Source organism: Triturus cristatus, chromosome 11 (genome assembly GCF_964204655.1).
Source record: "Triturus cristatus chromosome 11, aTriCri1.1, whole genome shotgun sequence".
Taxonomy (NCBI): Eukaryota; Metazoa; Chordata; class Amphibia; order Caudata; family Salamandridae; genus Triturus; species Triturus cristatus.
Genome location: NC_140594.1, coordinates 737,509,979 through 737,532,224, shown reverse-complemented (window position 1 = coordinate 737,532,224; position 22,246 = coordinate 737,509,979). Strand labels below are relative to the sequence as shown.

At 46.0% G+C, this 22,246-nt stretch overlaps 1 protein-coding gene across 8 annotated transcripts in view; it reads right to left on the bottom strand.

The window, feature by feature from the left end:
* The window catches only part of DOCK10 (dedicator of cytokinesis 10), a 1,791,775-nt gene that overhangs the window by 1,090,691 nt on the left and 678,838 nt on the right, over positions 1–22,246 (bottom strand). For all 8 annotated transcript variants that reach the window (XM_085634396.1, XM_085634392.1, XM_085634394.1 and 5 more), the window contains exon 4: positions 13,121–13,203. In XM_085634396.1, the coding sequence (XP_085490522.1) occupies positions 13,121–13,203 (83 nt within the window). The remainder of the gene's footprint in view (positions 1–13,120; positions 13,204–22,246) is intronic.

Sequence of the window (22,246 nt, the reverse complement as noted above, 5' to 3'; positions counted from 1 at the left end):
ATTAACCGAAAGAATTTCTGTATGCCATGTTTTCTGCAAGCACATTAAATGTGCTGTGCTTATAAGGTTATGCCACTCCCTATTACCTAGCTTGTTTTTTTAGTCCTGCGATATACCATGTCTTAACCAGTAAACAATTAATTTTTTTCATTTGGTCTGTGGGCCTTACCTGTATTCATAGGTGTTAACCCAATGGTTCCAGGTTCTGTTTGATTTTATGTTAACTACTGGGAATCCTGCAGTCAGTATTGCTCACAAAGATTTGAAAGGGGTGCGTATCGACTGGTCAAGGTTAACCGATTTCCAAAACTAGAGAATCATCTCCTCATATTGGTCTTGGTGGTAATGTCTCCAGTTTAGGTTAAAAAGCATAGATTTTACTACTGCTGGGTGTCTGAAATTTACTACTACACAATAACCATGGTCGGTCTTCTGTGAACGACCAACCCAGTTTACCCTCCTGGAATAAAATAATTGTATCACAAATGCATTCCGCCAACCAATGGGGAACCTTATTTTTTAAATCTAACCAATTTACGCTTATATGAGATTCCAATTTTGGGACATCTTTCAATATTATAACATGGGGTGTAATGTCAGGGGGAGATGTAAATTATCTGGGATGGATGCTAAGCCACCCGAGTTGCCTTTGATGGGTTTTGTAGTCAAGATCTTTTTACATACTTGTCCATGCTTTTTGGTATACAGGCTTTGGGTATTATCTCTCTTTCCATTATTTGGTTGGCATGGTAGGGTTGGTTTGCATGCTGTGATTAGTGTTACACACTGTTTATCTTTGTCTGCATTTTCAATGATGGCATTATTTGAGATACTAGAGGTAGTTTGGGGAGAGTACTCTTTGCACAAACACTATTTGCACTTTTTAGCACCTCAATGATATGAGTTATGATATGGTTTTAGAATGGAGCTGTCTAAGACTTTGCACAATCACTTAGCTACCATCTACTGGTAATTGACTTGTTGTACTGCTCGATTTCCCCGGCCTTTCCGTGTTAAGGGGGGCCTAATGTGACTTCAGTCTCTTTCCATTCAAGTCTAAGGGTTAGAGTAGTGTATAGAGCCTATTTATTAGGCACTTCAACATGATCCTGTGTTCTTCCCCATAGATCAGGGTTTGCATACATATCCTAGGGGATAGATTCGTTAGCATTAGGGGTAATCTGTTCTGTAGTGAGGGTATCTAATGGAGCTGTGCTGCATTCAGGCCTGGTAGGCCTTAAACGGGAGAGACTCCATCTTTCCTCCTGCTCTGGCAGCTTGGGAAGTTTCTAGGTCACAGGCAGTGTTTTAGTTAGGAGGTGTTATTCGCTTGGAGAGAACCGGTTCAGGCCGGCCCTTATCGAAGGATTGAATTCTCCTTCATGCCGAAGACGCTACATCAGGCCGGCCGGCTGGGAACGTGTCCTTGGCACGGGGAGGTACAGGAATTTGGTGGGCGGCAGGTTTCGAGCTGGAAATTTCCATGAGAGAATGCACATCTATATTAGTGAAAGTCTGAGGCAGACACTTGCACTTGCTTCTAGACCATAGGCGGCATCTGGCCGTTAGCAGAAAAGCTACTACTTATTCCAGGGAAGACAGATGACGAACTTGAATCTAAAGAGGAGAGAGTAGCCGATGAGGAAGAGGTTCCAGTGACTCGGAGAGGGAGAAGGGAGTAGACCCGCGACTGCGGAGGGGTGACTTCCAGGCGAAGCCGAGGCATAGACGAGAAGGGAACCTAGATGACCATTGAGCACAGGCTACATACGACTAAGGTGATGTCGACCCCTTTTTCTTTGAAGTGTATAACTTAACCTTTTACTTTCCTTGCAGGTTGTATATATGATGTATTTTGCAAATGTGCATGTGGCATTTAAATAAAGTATTTAGCTTGTCGTGAGTTAGCATGTGTTGTGTGTCTTTATATAGGAGGATAGCCTATTCTTTTAGTCAGAGTTAACTCAACATGAACAGAGGTTAATCCTGGTCAGGTAAGTGGTAACTGGATGAGGGGGAAACGAGCCCCTCGAACTAGAGAACAGGTTGTGCTCAACTAATAGTCTTTGTGTGATCTGATATATAGTAATCCCGATTCCCCTGTCGTGTACTACGGTAATAATAGGATGAGCTCGTGCTAAGGCTGCCGTCTGGTAGGAGATTCTGGGTCTGCCTGAGGCCGCGAGACTTTGTGTGTTGCTGCCGTCTGGTAGGAGATTCTGGGTCTGCCTGAGGCCGCGAGACTTTGTGTGTTGCTGCCGTCTGGTAGGAGATTCTGGGTCTGCCTGAGGCCGCGAGACTGGGTGTTGCTGCCATCTGGTAGGAGATTCTGGGTCTGCCTGAGGCCGCGAGACTTTGTGTGTTGCTGCCGTCTGGTAGGAGATTCTGGGTCTGCCTGAGGCCGCGAGACTTTGTGTGTTGCTGCCGTCTGGTAGGAGATTCTGGGTCTGCCTGAGGCCGCGAGACTTTGTGTGTTGCTGCCGTCTGGTAGGAGATTCTGGGTCTGCCTGAGGCCGCGAGACTTTGTGTGTTGCTGCCGTCTGGTAGGAGATTCTGGGTCTGCCTGAGGCCGCGAGACTGTGATTGCTGAGATTGCGAGGCTGTGAGGTCTTGATATATATATATATATAATAGGAATTCCCTGTCCTTAGGTGGTACATATATATGTGGTTATTTAGGTGTAAAAAGGCCCTAGGGAGGGGGTAACGTTCTGGTTTGGGTCAGAAGGGCTCTGTGGAGCGGGTTCTATCTGGAGGGAAAACCAAAGCAGAACATTTGGCGTCGTGAACCGTTTACGTATTCTGTGTGCGTTGTGTTGTCCCGTGTTTGCTGCCGGCGTGTGCGTGATCTTGTTTGTATGTTCTTTGTGATATACTGGTGTGTCTAGCCTTTCTTCTTCTTTCTTTTCTTTCTCTTCTTCTCTCTTTTTCACGATCTGTTCTAGACAATGTAAATCTACTTTTAAGTTGCCCGTTGATATTCCCGGCTGGGATTCAATGCCTTGTGAAGCCTTAGCCCGTGAGTGGGCTGAGTAATTGGAAGCAGACTGTTACATATCACTTGATTTATTTGCATGGGGGCAGACCGTATGATGTGCTGGCTCGTGAAGTGAGCTACCTGTGCTGATTTAGAATTGGTATGTGTGTGTTTCAGCGTGTCTTGTAAAGAGTGCTTATAAATAGCTTGCTACGTGAGGCAGAGAGGGCTGGATCCCTTTCAAGTGTTAGTTAAGGAATGCATATCTAATGTTTTCAGTTGTAAAGTGCATGTAAGATCTCAGAGCATGGCTCTGAAACGTGGGACTCCCTTGAAATTCCAGTCTCCGTAGTTGCAATGACGGGTGTTATTCAGCAGGTGATTAATGACATTTTGGAGAAAGACAGCGGTATTATTTTCAAGTGTTGGTTAACATGCATTACACATGTGGGCATTTGCAATGAGAACGTAGTGAGTTGAAAACAGAGCTGGTTGATGCCCAGTTTGCTAATATATCTTTGAAGACAAAATTAAACGTGTACCAGGCTGTGAAGTTGTTCACTTTGCCATGCCAGAATGATTCAGGTGTGATAAGTGTAACAGAGAATGCAGGCAGGCTATGTGCTACACAGACGGTTTTAGTTAATTCCTCTGAGGAGCTTTCTCAGCCTGAATGGAATGTGCATGAAAGTAAACAGACTAATGTTTTGGGCTTCACGATCACCGGTTGCGGACATAAATTAGACATGACAGTGTATGATACATTTTGCTTTAAAAGAGAATTGCAACAATGTGATTTTGGATGTGAACAGCTGATTGTGTACAATAAGTCTGATATGTGGCCACTTCATTAACATGAACATTTATTTCGTGAGTTACTTCTAGAGCAATGTGCCCTTTTTAGTTACAGGAAAGTGCAGGGAAATATTAGGTCGCTTTTGAATTCAGATTGCTGTCTGGGAGTCTTGCAGTGAGATCATCCAGCAACGCTGGGCAGGGCTCGGGCTTTCTGTGAAGTCCGAGAAGGAATTCCTACGGGAGGGGTCATCTCATCTCAGCTCCTCTCCTCCGTAGGCAGGGACAGCTTCCTGGACATAGATGTCTGGGAGGCTTGCACAGGCGCAGGCCCCCCCCCCATGAGGAGAGTCGCAGACAGTCCAAGAAAGTTGGCAGGCGTGCAGTTCTCTCCGACCTTGAAGGAGATAAGGTGTGAGCTACAGACAGCCGGAGAAGCCTCTGCTTGTTATATTTGGCAAGGGGCCATTTAGTGTCCGCGGAGATTTGTGAAGGGGGGCAGCACCTGTGAGGGGTGCAGTGAGGGAAGTGAGAGAAGGGGACTGCCCCAGCCCTTCTGGCTGTGTATTGAAACAGAGGGATTTTATCAAGACTTTAGAGGCTAAAGCGTTAGTAGTATTATTACACGATTCCCCAGAGCTGGAGGAGACCTATATAGACAGAAATTAAAATATTGTACTTTTGAAAATGTTCTTTGCAAGAAAAGTGATGCTTGTTTCTTTTTCAGATTCGCCCAGTTCTCCGCGTGTGAGTGGGACTCCCTTCTCCCGTGTGAGTGGGGCCCTCCCTCTCCCCCCCCCTCCCCCCTTCCCTTCCCTCCCCCCCCCCAAGCCTGGAGTGATCACCAGACGAGACGGTGGCGGCTGATGCCGGTGGCTATCCAGACTGGATGGGGTCCTCCCTTATCAAGAAGATACAGCTGCTGATGTATACCGGAGAGCATGATGGCCTGCTTCTTTCCAAGCGAAATGGGATCAGCAAAGTGTGGAACTGTTTCCTTCACGTGCGGCCAACTTTATTTGCATGAAGGCTGTGTGTTTTTTCATACTGAAGGACTGTTTTTTTTTTTTTTAGGGATGGAGATCAATAGAGACGCTTTGCAGCGCTCAGAGTAGATATTTTCTAAGTTAGTGAACAGTAATAACTTGTAGCTGTTGCTACTATATCTGAGTTTGACAGTGGAGTCTCCAGTTTAATCATTAGAAGCATTAGGAGCGTTCAAAAGCTTGATTGATTTCTTTTCTGTATCCATTCACCATGTATCCGGATGTCTATGAGCTATTTCTAGCTGCACCTGAGTTGTGGCTACTACATGTGTTTGGAGAATGCGGACTTTATTTGCTCTAAAGTGATTATCACATACCTTTGATGAGTTTTTTTTTTTTTTTTGCTTTTTAGTCATGCTTTGTTTTGAATTATGTATTTTTGTGTAGCAACTTCAAAATATGAGTTGCTGTTTCAACATGTGCTTTTTAGTAGTTGTGACTTTTAATTTAGACATGTGGTTTTCAATGGTTTTTGCTTTCAATTGCGATATGCAGTACTTTAATGATCATTTTGCTTTTCAGTTATGTAATACAGTTGCTATTTGCTAGATTTTGTTTTTGACATATGTGAATGGTGATGATCAAGGGTCATGGGGTGCAATGTAGTGAATCAGCCACTTGTGGTCTGACACCCTATGGTGACCCTCAACCACCACCATTCTGTACTGACTTAAGTGTGTTCTGCCTTTTAGTGGAATAGTCTTTCCAAGAATAGAAGGTATGGTATGTTGAGGTGCAGTCTTGTGGGTGGTGGTGCACACATGTGCTCAATGTTGTATACTGAGGGATTTAGCGTATAATGTTATTTGGGTTAGGTGAATTATGATTTTGACCTATTGGCTTTGACGTGGTCTAATGTGATTCTGCCTTTTTGACTCTACCTTGCTTCAAACTTCTCTGTGTGCACAGTGGTGCTTGTAAGTTGTGTGGATGAGAATTATTGGTGTTCCTGCTTTGGCAGTCTATAATGCCAAATCTATTGAGAAAATGGCCTGCTGGATGGTGAAATCCATTAATAATACTTCTACAGTCCTGTCTGACATGCTATTGGACGCCCAGGGTGAACGTAGGACCATTTTGCAAAATCGAGCGGCCATTGATTATCTTTTGCTTAAACATGGACACGATTGTTAGGTATTCTGATTATTATCGACATTTTGATTTCTATCTGTTGCTTTATTCAAGTGTATTCCTTCAATGCTTCAATTCTGCACACTTGGTACTAGACATAGATCAGTTCATTTTGTTTCATATTAGGTATAATAGACTGAAGTCAAGGGTGGAATGTACTGCTCGATCTTTCCGGCCTTATTGTGTTGTAGAGCGATTGATGTGACTTCAGTCTCTTTCCATTCAAGTCTAGGGGTTAGAGTAGTGTATAGAGCCTAGTTATTAGGCACTTTGACGTGATCCTGTGTTCTGTATAATAGACTGAAGTCAAGGGTGGAATGTACTGCTCGATCTTTCCGGCCTTATTGTGTTGTGCTGCTATTGATGTGACTTCAGTCTCTTTCCATTCAAGTTTAGGGGTTAGAGTAGTGTATAGAGCCTAGTTATTAGGCACTTCGACATGATCCTGTGTTCTTCCCCATAGATCAGGGTTTGCATTAGGCCTGGGCGAAGCACTACGCTACGCTCGCGTAGTTTGCGAAGTTCGCGCTACTTCGCACTACGCGAACTGCACGTAGCACAGTGCGAACACGCGTAGCGTAGTGTTGCGTAGTGCTGCGGTCATTTTTTGCTTGCTCGCGGTCCTCAACGTCAAGTTGGCGACCGCGAGCAAGCAAAATGACATCCTGGCGAGACTTTTTCCTTGTTCGCGATCGCGAGCATGGAAAATAAACCTCCCGGCGAGATTCCCAACGCGAGAAGGTCAGGTTTCTCATTGCGAGGGGTCGCGTATGCTCGCGACCGCTCGCGATGAGAAACTACCAGTTCGCGTTGAGAAAGCTGCAGCTCGAGTAAAAATCTACTTGAGCAGCAGAAAACTACAGCTCGCACTGTGCAAGATGCCATTTTCAATGATTGCACAGTGCCGGTTGCTTGTCCGCACTGTGCAATCATTGAAAACAACATCTTGCACAGTGCGAACATGTTACTTCGCAGTTCGCGAAGTGCTACGCGTAGCTCGCGTAGTGCGAACTTCACTTTGCGTAGCTTCGCGAAGTGCTACTTCGCGAACTACGCCCACCCTTAGTTTGCATACATATCCTAGGGGATAGATTCGTTAGCATTAGGGGTAATCTGTTCTGTAGTAAGGGTATTTCATGGAGCTGAATTCAGGCCTGGTAGGCCTTAAACGGGAGAGATATTATTCTTCCACCGATGTTAGTCCTGTTTAATGAATGTATAATAGACTGAAGTCAAGGGTGGAATGTACTGCTCGATTTCCCCGGCCTTTCCGTGTTAAGGGGGGCCTAATGTGACTTCAGTCTCTTTCCATTCAAGTCTAAGGGTTAGAGTAGTGTATAGAGCCTATTTATTAGGCACTTCAACATGATCCTGTGTTCTTCCCCATAGATCAGGGTTTGCATACATATCCTAGGGGATAGATTTGTTAGCATTAGGGGTAATCTGTTCTGTAGTGAGGGTATCTAATGGAGCTGTGCTGCATTCAGGCCTGGTAGGCCTTAAACGGGAGAGACTCCATCTTTCCTCCTGCTCTGGCAGCTTGGGAAGTTTCTAGGTCATAGGCAGTGTTTTAGTTAGGAGGTGTTATTCGCTTGGAGAGAACCGGTTCAGGCCGGCCCTTATCGAAGGATTGTATTCTCCTTCATGCCGAAGACGCTACATCAGGCCGGCCGGCTGGGAACGTGTCCTTGGCACGGGGAGGTACAGGAATTTGGTGGGCGGCAGGTTTCGAGCTGGAAATTTCCATGAGAGAATGCACATCTATATTAGTGAAAGTCTGAGGCAGACACTTGCACTTGCTTCTAGACCTTAGGCGGCATCTGGCCGTTAGCAGAAAAGCTACTACTTATTCCAGGGAAGACAGATGACGAACTTGAATCTAAAGAGGAGAGAGTAGCCGATGAGGAAGAGGTTCCAGTGACTCGGAGAGGGAGAAGGGAGTAGACCCGCGACTGCGGAGGGGTGACTTCCAGGCGAAGCCGAGGCATAGACGAGAAGGGAACCTAGATGACCATTGAGCACAGGCTACATACGACTAAGGTGATGTCGACCCCTTTTTCTTTGAAGTGTATAACTTAACCTTTTACTTTCCTTGCAGGTTGTATATATGATGTATTTTGCAAATGTGCATGTGGCATTTAAATAAAGTATTTAGCTTGTCGTGAGTTAGCATGTGTTGTGTGTCTTTATATAGGAGGATAGCCTATTCTTTTAGTCAGAGTTAACTCAACATGAACAGAGGTTAATCCTGGTCAGGTAAGTGGTAACTGGATGAGGGGGAAACGAGCCCCTCGAACTAGAGAACAGGTTGTGCTCAACTAATAGTCTTTGTGTGATCTGATATATAGTAATCCCGATTCCCCTGTCGTGTACTACGGTAATAATAGGATGAGCTCGTGCTAAGGCTGCCGTCTGGTAGGAGATTCTGGGTCTGCCTGAGGCCGCGAGACTTTGTGTGTTGCTGCCGTCTGGTAGGAGATTCTGGGTCTGCCTGAGGCCGCGAGACTTTGTGTGTTGCTGCCGTCTGGTAGGAGATTCTGGGTCTGCCTGAGGCCGCGAGACTGTGATTGCTGAGATTGCGAGGCTGTGAGGTCTTGATATATATATATATATAATAGGAATTCCCTGTCCTTAGGTGGTACATATATATGTGGTTATTTAGGTGTAAAAAGGCCCTAGGGAGGGGGTAACGTTCTGGTTTGGGTCAGAAGGGCTCTGTGGAGCGGGTTCTATCTGGAGGGAAAACCAAAGCAGAACACTTGTATATGGTGTTTTAATCTAAATAACTTTGTATGTAATGAACATAAAATTGTATTTCTTTTATGGATTTCACAAATTCGAATGAAGATTATTTTGACTTTGAGATTCGACCCCCAAGTCTGGTGTTTCTGGATCTGAAATCCAAATGTAAAATCCTAACTTATGGTGCAGTTGGATTTTTAGAAAGTTGACATTTTCTTACTTTAGCTATGTGGTGCCTGCTGCCTGTCTCTGATCACATGTCTGGGGTGGATGACAGTTGGGCTTTGTGTATTCCCCCTAGACAGCGACACACAGTTGGAGCTTACTTGTGACTGGATGGGCCAGCCTGGCAGGATGGGAGGGAAGAGCTGGACCCAGCCTCAGTCACACCTGAATAGGCTGTGTCCTGTCGCCACAAATAGGGCTGCATATCCCCTGTAGTGAATATGGAGCCAGGGCAGGAAGGAAAGATCTCTGTGCACTTCAAAGGCATGTCTTTGAAATCTCCCCCACTGCAAAGACACAACTGGGTATAAGTACTGAACCTCTAGCACAATCACTTCATTCCACCTCTAGACCTTTGAATACTCTGCCAGGATGAAGGACTGCTGTGCTGCTGAAAGAACTGCCACTCTGCTGAACTGTTACTCTGAAGGAGCTGTTAACCGGCTGCCTGCTGCCCTCTTGCCTTGAGAGGAAGAACTGGACTGGGAACCCATCTTGAACCCAGGACCCCAGAGGGACTAAAAGTGTTAGTTTGCTGTCCTTCTGATCGGAAACTCAAGGACATAACAGGCTTCTCATAGCTCCTTGACCCATCTTCAATGAGCTCCTGACCCCCAAGAGGTGCCTCTCAGGTCCAGGGCCCTTTCAAGAGGTTTTAAAGCTCTTAAAGTCAAGATTTTGGGCTGTTCGCGAATGTGACAGGGCCTGTTCCCTCTGGAACCGTGCTGGTTGCACAGAGAATCAGAGCAAGCCACAGCAAGTTTGTCATTTCGCACAGCAAGCATCGTCCACTGGCGTGCATCATCACCGCAAAACTCCAGCCCACTCAACTTCGATGGCCGGCCTGCTCTTCGTGCCATGTGGACCATTGCCAGTGACGCTATCCTTTCTCCCATCTAACTTATCACACACGAACGGGACTCAGAACAAAACATGAGATGGTAAAACTTCAGCGGGACTGAATCCGACCCTCACTCCATCGTGACCGGCATGAAGTTTTGATTTGACCTGGTCCAGCATGACCTGATATCCCCGACTGGAGCTTTTTGCTTCTAAGCACTATTTTCACTTTATTCTTTAAAAATTCATAACTACAGTTCTACTTAATGGAATGTAGTCATTTTTATCTTGTTTTATTTATAACATTAAGCTCTTTATTCTAAATTGGTGTGAAATCTTTTTGTGTGGTGTTTCAACCAGTTTACTGTTTAAGTGTTGCACAAATACTTTACACATTGTCTCTAAAGTAAAACCTGACAGCTCTGTGCACAGCTTAATTCAGTATTTGCTTATGCCTTACTCTGACTAGGATTATGGTTACTTCTTGGCCAGGTCGTTTACCCTAGTCAGCCGAGAACCCAGTTTCTAGCACAATGCCATTGAGAAACTTGACTTTGGGTGATCCTGCTCACGCCTAAAATCCAGAGGACTCGGATCTCGAGCTGGGACTGGAACTTACCCAATACCCTGAAACTGGGGTCACAATCTTGGTGAAGTTACCATGATTCTTATCAACAAGCGTGAATACACTATTTATTATTTGGAGCCCTGATGAAGTTCCTACTGAAAAGGAACGAAACGCGTTGGCTGATGGCTAATTTTAAAGTTTATGATCAATTATTTCCATTAATAAAAAAAGATGATGAACTGACACTGGCACAACTGAATTTTTTTCTGGTGCACCTTTCCTATTGGCATACATCTGTTTCTCTGGTTTTCAGTGGTACTAAACGGCGGCAAGTGCCGGAAGTGGATTCACAGGATTATTTACTAACATAAACGTGAAGGGGATTGTGGAACCTACGGTCAGCTGCAGTTAGCTTTGTGTGTTATTACAATGCCATTGAGTACTTCTCTCTCTCATACACCATGCTATTCATTTTAACAGTGAAATTACTAATGCCTTCCATGCTGGGCAATAAAAGATGCAAATCACTGATATTTTCTCTAAAAGAAACTAAGAAGGACTGTTCCTGAAGCTGATAGTATAAAAAAAAACAAGTACTCAGAAAGTAACTACAATTGTTATTTCTGAAATTAGAACTACACTTCGCTAAAACAATATGTTCAGGTTAACTACTGTATGTCACATCTATTTCTCAGTGGTTTGCTTTTAATCCCTCTATTGTGTTAATATAAGAACTATTAGATTAGAAATATGCTATTAGTAGTGTTTAAATTTGTAATACTTCTTATTTAGTGTTATCAATTTATGCTATTTATGTAACTAATAAAGAATAGAGAAAATTAACAGGGAAGTGATTTCCAGGAAAGTGACACAGAGTGAATCAAACTTAAATGAAATTGTGCTAGACCCCCTGCGAGTACCACAAATCCATACAAAGGAAAAGAATAGTGTAGAATATTACATCTTCAGATCCAAGTTGAGTATCTTTATGTGGTAGTAATCATTACCAGGTCATCATAGAGACCATAGAAATGTGCTCTTCATCGGCTATGACACAGGAGTTAGAGCAATGTGGTTGAACAGTGTGGGCCTTTCAAAAACAAGATACAATACATGCTATGGTGTCCATCCTGTATAACTCTATTGAACAGCTCATCAAAGTAGACAATGAAAAAAAATTGGAAACTTCGAACTGCTGGTAGGGAGCTTTATGAGTTTATGGGGATATAATCATTGCAACACACAATTCAAAATATTATCCCTGCATGCAGGGCTGGCCTTTAGCATGGGTGAACTGGGCCCAGGCCCAAGGCACCAATATTCCTGAGGGGTGCACATAGTTGTGTGCATTAAGGTGCTGGTAACAGCAACACCCCTGTTATCCTGCTCCCGCCTTGTCCGTGTCCCTGCGAGCTCATTTCTCTCTGATCTGCCAGTTTAAAGTGTATTTTATCCTTCATTTTCATACCTCGGGCAATGTTTTAACAGCCCATTAGCCCTTTCCCTTTCCCTCCCTTCAACCTTTCACCCTTGCTGACACACATCAATAATACCATTATCAGCATGCAGCAGCTAAGCTATCGGTGATTTAGGTAAGCTGGTGGAGGCCGGAGACGTTTGTGTTCAGGGGCCAGTTACTGCTTTGCCAGGGACTGACCAATGAACTCAAAAGGAGCTCCTGCTGACTCATTTTATTTGCTAACATCAGCAAGGGTGCCAAAGTTCCCTCAGCCCAGGTCACTACCTTAACAAAATCTGTCTCTGCCTGCATGCCACAAATCACGCAACAAGATGCATATCAAATCCAGTGGCGTAACATAGGCCCCTGCAGTCCCCACGGTGCGGGGGTGAGCTCCAGGGGGCACCTTCAGCATAGTACCCTGGCCTGAGAGTGCCTGATTAAGTCTCGAGACAGTCCCTCCATGTACCTTGGAGGGTGGCCCCTTAAGTGTCGTTACACAACTGATCAAGGCTTGTACGCACATTTTTTCCCAAACCTAGAAACGCCAACCCTAGAAACGCCAACTCTACGTTCACCATTCATGGTAAGGCAATCGAGATGTTGAAAGTGCGTGATTTTCCCTTTCTTCTTTGAGAATACTTACTTTCTGTTTTAAAAACATTTATTAAAGATAAATACAACATCAACAAGCAAACCATATCTTTAATGATTGAATATAAAAAATAACTAACTATATCAACATCATAATAGCGAGATACATCATACAAGACTTGCCTGCAATAATGCAAGTACCTGTAAAACTGAACCATACATAAGAGCAGAATGCAGCAAGAAAGAAAATATGGGGCACACAAAAATAAACATATCTAATCAGCAAGTCAGTTTCATATTAGCCATTGAGTACCATTCATATCTCCTCTTAAATATTTCCATAAATATTACGGCAATGCAAATCAACTTTACAACCTTACTCTGTCTGTGATTAGTCAATTAGCACTTGTTGGTGCCAAACATAAAATTAAAGGGCAGTATCTTATTGAGCCCCAGTAATTTAAAACACGTTGGCGTGCTTAGCAAATATTTCTAAAAGCTCATATTTTATGGATTTATTTAAACTTGAGTACTACGTTTATGCAAATGCATGTATTCGTCTACTTTAAAACATTTAAACTCACAAATGTTTCACATTTTTAAGGATCTTACCCACAGTTTAAGTAGGACAGGATAAGGAATGACAAGAAGACAAATGAAGAAAGGAAACATTATGCCACTAGGTTGTCACTGTAGATAAAAATAGCTGAATTTAGAAATAATGAAAGCAGTGAAACTTCTTACTGTGGCAGCTGTCTGAAGTCCCCAGAATACTGTTCATACTTGTAATTCACAACATTCCACTGTGAGTTGTAATATTTAGAGGCCTGTAAAAGAAATATTGGACATGTGTATTGGGTAAGAATAAAAATCTAAATATGTAGCAACTTAAAAGTAACATTTACAGTGTATCTATCTTTCTGTCTATCTATCTATCTATCTATCTATCTATCTATCTATCTATCTATCTATCTATCTATCTATCTATCTATCTATCTATCTATCTATCTATCTATCTATCTATCTATCTATCTATCTATTCCAATTCCAATTCCAAAAATTCTTTATTTCGGTCGTATAGACCATAAAAGATGCAATGAAACATTACAAACATTAAAACATTATTAAAATACATTTAAATAAAAACGACTCTCCCAGCGAGGATGGTTTAAAATTACATTTAGAATGTTCTTTAAAAAGTCAGGGGGCTTCAGACAATTTTTTTCTTTCTGATCAGCCATATGGCCATAAGAAATTTGGAAACAGCGAACACAATGTGGCCCAGGGTACTAGTTTTCAAAATCCTGTATGCTTGCGCATACTCTCTGAACCCCAGGTTCTTACAGAGTGGTGCTATCCAATATTTTCTGGGCCTTTGGTATGCAGGGCACACAAACAAGATGTGGGGGTCGTCTTCCACATGGTTGTTACAGCAGGGACAAGTTTTATCGCCCCCATTTGTCCACTTCGAGGTGTATGAATTGATAGGTAGTGTGCTATGCCTCCATTGAACAAACAGTTTCCTTGCCAGGATGGGAAAGATAAAATCCATAAAAGGTTCGAAAACATAAGAATTTTTGGATTCTAAAAATCGCAAGGTTAGGGTGCCACTATTTTGAGCGTCCATCAAATGTGCAAGGGACCTGGTTTTGTAGATTTGTGCCAGAGCTTTGCGCGAGATTGTACGGCAGCCTCGTGCAGGGTCCTCCCACAGGACACGGAGATTAATGGCAGACAGTTCGTTTTCCACAAAGGTGAGCCAGGGGATTTTGCCACTGGAGTTTAAGCTCATGACATGGGTAAGATCCTCCCTATAATGATGGAGTTCGTCCGTAGACCAGAGCCTGTGCCAGAACTTCACTGGCTTAGACACAAGCTCCTCTGCAATAGGGGGGAGACCCATGTCCATTCTTAGAGGCTGGAGTGGCGTGGCACTTGGAAGGGCTAGAAGGCGCCTTAGAAAGCTATTTTCCACTATTGAAAGGTCCTTCACCGTTTTATGTCCCCATAGCTCACTGCCATACATGGCCGCAGCCTTGGCCTGGGTCTTGTAAGTTTCAAGGGCCGGGCTTATGGGCTTGAAGGAAGAAGTGTTAGCCACTTTCAGGATTGCACCCGACAGTTGGGATAATTTGGCCTTGGATCGTACTATCTGTCGATCCCATGCCAAGTTTTCCTGCAGTGTGACCCCCAGATATATGAAGGTGGACACCCTCTCAAGGCTAGTGGTCCCCAGGGTAGGATTGGGCCTAGTTTTAGTTGGTGGGTTAAAGATCATGAACTTGGTCTTCTCTGTGTTCACCTCCAACCCATGCTGATGACAGAAAAGACCAAATCCATCCAGGATCCTCTGAATCCCCATGGGGGATTTTGAAAGGAGGAGGGTATCATCGGCAAACATGATTGCCGGTACCCTCCTACCTGCCAAACAGGGGGCGTCGTTGTCCTTGACGTTTTCCAGGTGTGAGATGACGTTATTGATGAATAAACAAAACAGGGTCGGTGCCAGGACACAACCCTGCCTCACACCTCGACGCACAGGAAACCTGGATGAAAGTCTACCATCTTTCCCGCACCTAACTTGCGCATAGTTGTTCTCATGCAGCCTGACCAAGATGTTAAGTAGCTGGGGGGGGATTCCTAACTTTTCCAGCACCTCCCAAAGTTTCCTGCGCGGGACTAGGTCAAAGGCTGACCTCAGATCCACGAAGACCATGTACAATCTCCCGCCCTCGATCCTCACCGTCTTCCAGTAGAGGAGAACTAGGCGGAAGATCTGGTCCATGGTCGACGTGTTTCTCCTGAAGCCAGCCTGCAGGGGACTCAAGATGTCATTTTCCTCCACCCAGTCTAATAGATGGTTCAGAATAAGACGCGCAAAAAGCTTTTGGGGCACATCTATCAGGCTAATAGGCCTATAATTTACAGGACTCAAGGGGGACCCTTTCTTATAAATCGGGACTATTTCAGCCCCTAACCAAGAGGAAGGGATCGCCATACCTCCCAAAATAGCATTGAAAAGGACAAGAAAATACGGGGCCCAAATGTCAGGGTGGTATCTGAACAAATCACCGGGTAGCTTGTCCAGCCCCGGTGCCTTCCCCAGCGCTAAGCCCTCCAGTGCTAGCTTCACCTCCCCCAGGGAAAATTCCAAGGCCACGTCTGGCAGACAGGGGGACTCCACCACCATTCCTTCCGGCCAGAGAGTGGTTTCTTGGTATAGTGACCCAAAATGAGCCTCCCAAATAGAGGGGGCAATATTGGGTTCTACTGCGGATAACAGATCCCCTGTTCCATTGTTTACCAGAGCCCAAAATTTCCTAAAGTCTTTGGATTTAAGGGCTTCAGACAGGTCATGCCAATGACTCCAATCCCACTCTGCCCTTGCGTTGGCCAGTAGTAACTTGTACCCCCTCCTAAGGGCAGCAATCTTCACCTTATCATTACCCTCTTTAATTGCGGAAAGAAGCTCGGACTTAGTTTTCCTGCAAGTGGAGGTGTACCAAGTCGGAGCACGAGTCTTTTTCCTTCTGGTAGGCAGGGCCGGATTGAAGACATCTGCAAGGTCCCTTACTAAGGCCTGGTGAGTGTCAAATAGTCTCTCATTGTAATCTGAGGGTCTAGATTGGTTAATGAGAGCATCCCCCTCCTGGAACCTCGGGAGTGCAATAACAGAGGTTTTTTAAAGCTTCTTCTTTGTCAACTAGCTTCCCCCATTTCACTCGGCGCCTACTTGTAGTGAGTAATATGTCTCCCTGGTCGATTGCAAGGTCGGTAGTTAGCATCCCTATGACAGGGGCTGGGTGCTGGATCTCCAAGAGAAGGGAATTGTGGTCACTATCTGTCCTCGGGATCACTCTAAAATCCAAGACTTTGGGCCACAGGGAAATATCTATAAAAATGTAGTCCAGCCTTGACTCATGGCCCTTTTTGTTGAAGGTGCACACCGAAGGAGTGTCGGAAGGGGTGCGCCCATTACACGCCCTCAGTGCAAAGTTCAGGGTGAGAGAGGTAAGTTGTACTGCCAACGGAGACCAAGCTTTGGGGTGAGGTGATGAGGAAGGAGGGACTCCCCAATGGTCGTCCTCGACAGTAAAGGCACCCTCCATTAGGCCCTCCAGGGGTTCAAAGTGGCAGTTGAAATCTCCTCCCATCACTATTTTCAGGTTACCTGTCAATTGCCCTAAAAAAGATGAGACATCAGCTAGGGTGGGGGATTCTTTACCCACAGCGACTGGTCGAGAGTAGACATTAACAATAGCCCATGTACTTTTATCAGGCCATCTGAGGAGCACACACTGAATGTCAGGTGAAAGTGTGTCCATTCCATCCACCTGACACCCAATGTGGCTCCCCACCCAGATTGCCAAACCTCCCGAAGGTCTCCCTCTCCCATTCGATTTTGCCGGGATTTCAAAAATGTCAAATCCCCTCCTGAGCTGTGGTACCCTGGTCCATGTCTCTTGGAAGAGGAGTATGTCACTTTTGCTGACCAAAATTTCCCACTCCGGGGTATCCACCTTACTTGAGATGCCAGCTACATTCCAGGACAGGATGGTCAAACCTGAACCTTGGAATTGGGGACCTTCTTCACTTAGTGCAGACGGGATGTTATGTGCAGAATTACCCAAGTCACCCAAGCCAATGGTAATGGGCGACCGAGTGGGTAATTCAACAACCTCCACCAATTGCGTTACAGCAACAGTTAATGTGTTTGGTGGATCCTCATCTAAAGCTTGTGTGCTTCCCAGTGTGGTCCCCCCGTCATTTGCATGGGCCAGGCACCTTTTTTTATTTACGGGAACAGATGTACCTTCCCCCCCGAGTGTAGACCCATAGGCAGAATTTATTGGGTGTTGTGGGATGTCCCCCCTTATTGGTCAATCTACTAGGTCCAGACAGGAGAATCTATTCTGAAGGACAAAATTACCATGGGCGGGCAATGAGTTGTGCTTGGGTCTGTACCGTGAACCATCTACGGCGAAGCCCACTCTGGTCCAACTCTGTTCCCTCCCCACTACTACGTTGGAGACATTTGGGTAGAAATGCGAGAGAGACACTACGTCTATGTTGGATTTATCCGGCCTTACCAGCCAGTTGCAGATGTAAGGGGCAACCAGTGGGCTTTTAAAACTAATTATGATACAGTCACCTGCCCTGTTTTTGGGGGTAATTCCAATCCATGGAATCCTTCTGACCATTAGCACATCACCTTTGATGTTAGGAGGGAGGGGCCTATTAATATTAAGCCAACTAATTACCTTGTTACGAAGGGAGTCCTGTGGCTCTTTGGTGTCACCAGTGAGCTCAGGAACTCCCACCATAATCGCTGTGTAGGGCACAGCCTCAGGGGGCAGATTAACCGCCCTGCGCCTAGTGTTAGGACTAATGGGGCTACCAGTATATGCATTATTAGCTCGCCCCCCACTCATTGGGAGGGGTAATGTTGGTTGCTTAGATCTTCTGGGTGCCGGGACAGGGGGCCTAGACATATGTAAAGAGGGCAGTGGGGGAGCATGACTACCTGTAACACTATCTTGTGCCCCAACCGGGACCTGTATGCTTGTTCCAGCAGTAGATGGTCTAATCGCTGCAGGATCCCGGGGAGCCGTCTGTGCACTTGGACCCAACCCCCTGCTAGGACTATTCCTGTTATGTGCATCTTCTATAGCCTTGAGCCTAGTAACTATGAAATCCAATTTTACAGACAGGGGCTCCAACATGCTCCTAAGGATATCCCTAAAAGAGCCAATCAGAGCCTCTGTCGCATTTAGAGGATCTCCGCCGAATATAAACGGGCCAGAACACCCAGGTACCACTTTGGCTAATGGCGAGTCTGATTGATCAGACCCAGTTCCCGGGGAGGAAACCACGGGAGGAGCCGGGATGTCTGAGCTAACATCTAATGTTGGGTTGATTTTATCCACTTTGGCCCTTTTTGCCCCTCTGAGTTTCCTTAACCTTTTCCTTTTCGGAGGATGGTCGACTCTACTACCTACGGAGTCTGTTGGCGCTGCAACCTGCCCTTCATCCTGCACCTTAGACATTTCCGCACAGTTGATATACGGAGTGGTCTCCACCACCCCCGAGGGACACAGAGACTCACTATCCCTCCGTAGATTAGACGGAGTCCTAAGTTGTTGAAGGACTGTCTCGATTGTCTGATCGATACTATCCATGAGAGATAGATGGGTGGCGTCAAAGGGTATGGGAGTACTAACATCAATGGATGAGGAGTCCGAAGGGACCATTGAGACTGAGACATTTTCTAAGTTTACCTCAAGGAGAGTGTCTGATGCTGTGCGACCTTTACTGGCCGCAGCACTAGTCTTCGGAAAGAATTTGTCCAGTGTGCTAGAGCACCGTTGGGCAGCCTTACTCCTGGATACTCTAGTAGCCATGGCGAGAGGAACAGTCAAAGCCGCAGTCTGATGGAGTGTGGTAAAGAGCCTTAAGACAGGGACAACGTTAGAGGGGGGGCCCGGTCCGGTCTCTGCCGGCCTCTAACGGCCTAAAACGGCCCGCTCTTTGCCCGGTCTTCGCCCGCTTCCTCGTCCGCGCGCGTCCCGCGTACGCGTTCAGGGCGGGGTTAAAGTAGAGGAGGAAAGAACGGGGCGGGAAGAGGAACCAGGTGCGCGCGGTGGATGGCGCAAGCACTTCTGGACCTCGCAGTGACGTCTAAGGCACTCCCCCAGCCGAGATGACCGAGCCGCAATGCTCCCAGGCCACGCAGAGGGTCTTGATAAGGGCTCCGCTGCTGCTATTGCCCCTCCAACGGCAAGAACACTATCCACACTTCCTCCTCTGCACGAGCGGCACCCGCGCCAGCGGGGGCCGCGAGGAGTTAAATAGACAACCAGGAGGGTCCAGGGAGGGTCCAAGGAGGTCCGAGGGAGAAGGGGGCGGGAAGAGGAACCAGGTGCGCGCGGTGGACGGCGCAAGCACTTCTGGACCTCGCAGTCCCGCTCCCTATGCAGGTGACGTCTAAGGCACTCCCCCAGCCGAGATGACCGAGCCGCAATGCTCCCAGGCCACGCAGAGGGTCTTGATAAGGGCTCCGCTGCTGCTATTGCCCCTCCAACGACAAGAACACTATCCACACTTCCTCCTCTGCACGAGCAGCAACCGCGCCAGCGGGGGCCGCGAGGAGTTAAATAGACAACCAGGAGGATCCAGGGAGGGTCCAGGGAGGTCCGAGGGAGAAGGGGGCGGGAAGAGGAACCAGGTGCGCGCGGTGGACGGCGCAAGCACTTCTGGACCTCGCAGTCCCGCTCCCTATGCAGGTGACGTCTAAGGCACTCCCCCAGCCGAGATGACCGAGCCGCAATGCTCCCAGGCCACGCAGAGGGTCTTGATAAGGGCTCCGCTGCTGCTATTGCCCCTCCAACGACAAGAACACTATCCACACTTCCTCCTCTGCACGAGCGGCACCCGCGCCAGCGGGGGCCGCGAGGAGTTAAATAGACAACCAGGAGGGTCCAGGGAGGGTCCAAGGAGGTCCGAGGGAGAAGGGGGCGGGAAGAGGAACCAGGTGCGCGCGGTGGACGGCGCAAGCACTTCTGGACCTCGCAGTCCCGCTCCCTATGCAGGTGACGTCTAAGGCACTCCCCCAGCCGAGATGACCGAGCCGCAATGCTCCCAGGCCACGCAGAGGGTCTTGATAAGGGCTCCGCTGCTGCTATTGCCCCTCCAACGACAAGAACACTATCCACACTTCCTCCTCTGCACGAGCGGCACCCGCTATCTATCTATCTATCTATCTATCTATCTATCTATCTATCTATCTATCTATCTATCTATCTATCTATCTCTTTGCAAGTTTTGATTAGGTAATTAAGGTTGCACCGTTATTAAACAAAATAGCAAGACAAAAATCACATAAAAATACATTTTGTGAAAAGCACCAAATTTGGCTTCTCCCAAGTTTTTTAATGGAAACCTCTGCTGCATTTTGGGGTATTTTTGCCAAAAGTAAAGTTTTGTCAAGTTTTCAAAAACTCGTAAACTTGACTAACTCTGCAAAACTTAGGGTGCAAAATATTATTTTTGCTCACCCTGAAACTATTCCCATTTCACAACATTTTTGATATGCTAATGTTACATTTCTTTCTGCACAAGGGAAAAATTGGATTCAAAAGTGGTCACTGATCACAGTATAATGCCATAGGGGAAATCATAACAAATATTTTAACATATAAAATGGATATAAACATGCACATATGCACAACAAAGTATTCTGCTTGCTCGTGACTCGACAGGATATTCAATTGCTCTTTATATGATATTAATCAATGTTGACTGAGTCATAGCTCTTTGAGTCAGAAAGCCTACGGTTTGTGTCTGCATACAACACAAAGACACCTTTTTTTATACTAGAGTAATGTGTTCAAATGATCAATTCTTAACTATGTTATGAAAACACACTTAAATATTGCACTCCTTTACCCACAGGGCCCAGTGGAAACCCATGTACTCCTTAGCTATCTCCAATACCCACCCCAGGCAGCTCCTTTTGTGATGAATTGTACTTTGTAAACCACTTAATATTAACATAATATATCTTAACATTAATGACGTATTTCTCACATCAAAACATACACTGCCTTCAGTTGCAACAATTATGTGAAAGTATATCACAAATTTCCGTAGGCCTTCTCCTCATTTAGACATCGATGCAGGACTAAAAATAGGTGGTGGTAATATTGGTACTCAGTACCATTCTCCCTCATTACAACATGAGCACAATTTGCAGCACCTGGTCGGATCTTCTGATTTTCTGCTGGCTGACAGCCGTTTGTAAATATTAATAGGCTAGTGTAATATTTGCCATTTTGCTGTCCCTGAACTTTACAAACTTTTCAGGAAAACTGTGCAATTTCAGTCCTCATTTGAAAGAGAAGTACAAAATTCACAATAAAATGATGCTGGAGTTAACCCTGGACCTTGCATCCTGGCCGTGCATCGTGGATTAGCGCACATTTGTAGGCCTCCTCACCCAGAAAGTTTGCCTAGGTGAGGGGGTTCTCTCCACATAACAGCAGTCTCATGATGCTTGGAAAGCATGGAGATGGATGCAATCATCATTTGGCTGATTTTAAAAAGTTAAATAAGTGCATGTGCCAAAGATTTTCTAAGTAGCCCGCTGCCAGTGCAGCGGAATACCCAGGCTACTAAATACCAAGGGTGACTAGTCTTGATTACACTTTCTGCATCTTTCGTTTCTTCCTCTCTCTTCTCTTCTTGCCTCTTTATCTCACTTTGGCAGGTTCATCTTCACCTGTGCCTCCACACTTTGCCCCTGTTTTGCTATCATTTCTGTTCTCCATCCCTGTCCTTTTTCTCTGTTTCTCTCTCTTGATGTTGGTCAAAGTCTGAAAATGGGGAAGGTTGGCACCCGGGGGAAGTGAAGGTCGCAGACCAGTCTTCCCCGTGGTGCTTCGTGCTGGCCACAAGACAGGGTGGGGATAGGTTAGGCTAAGGGGAAGGGGCGGGTTAAAGAAGGGGCTATAAAGGTGTCAGGAAAGGAGCATCTGGCCTCTTCCTGACACCAAACACTACCGGGAGGGGAGTGTAGATTTTTGATAGGGGAAATTGACAGTTGCAGTGGAGCTTAGGCTTGCCTGGTAAGGGAACATAGCCGGTAAGCTGAGATGGCGGTGGACAACGAGGCGGTCTGGGCTGCCCTTATCACATTGGGCACCGTAGGTAGGGCTGATCTCCTCAGGCCTGGAGTTCATGACCAGGCCTGGGTTGAATTGCGGCAGCCGACATGTTATGCATTGGGCAGCGTAACAGCGGCGATGGCGGCTTGCCTCCCAGAGCGGCCACCAGCCGGAAATTATCAGCTGTGCAGGGCAGGAATGCGAAGTG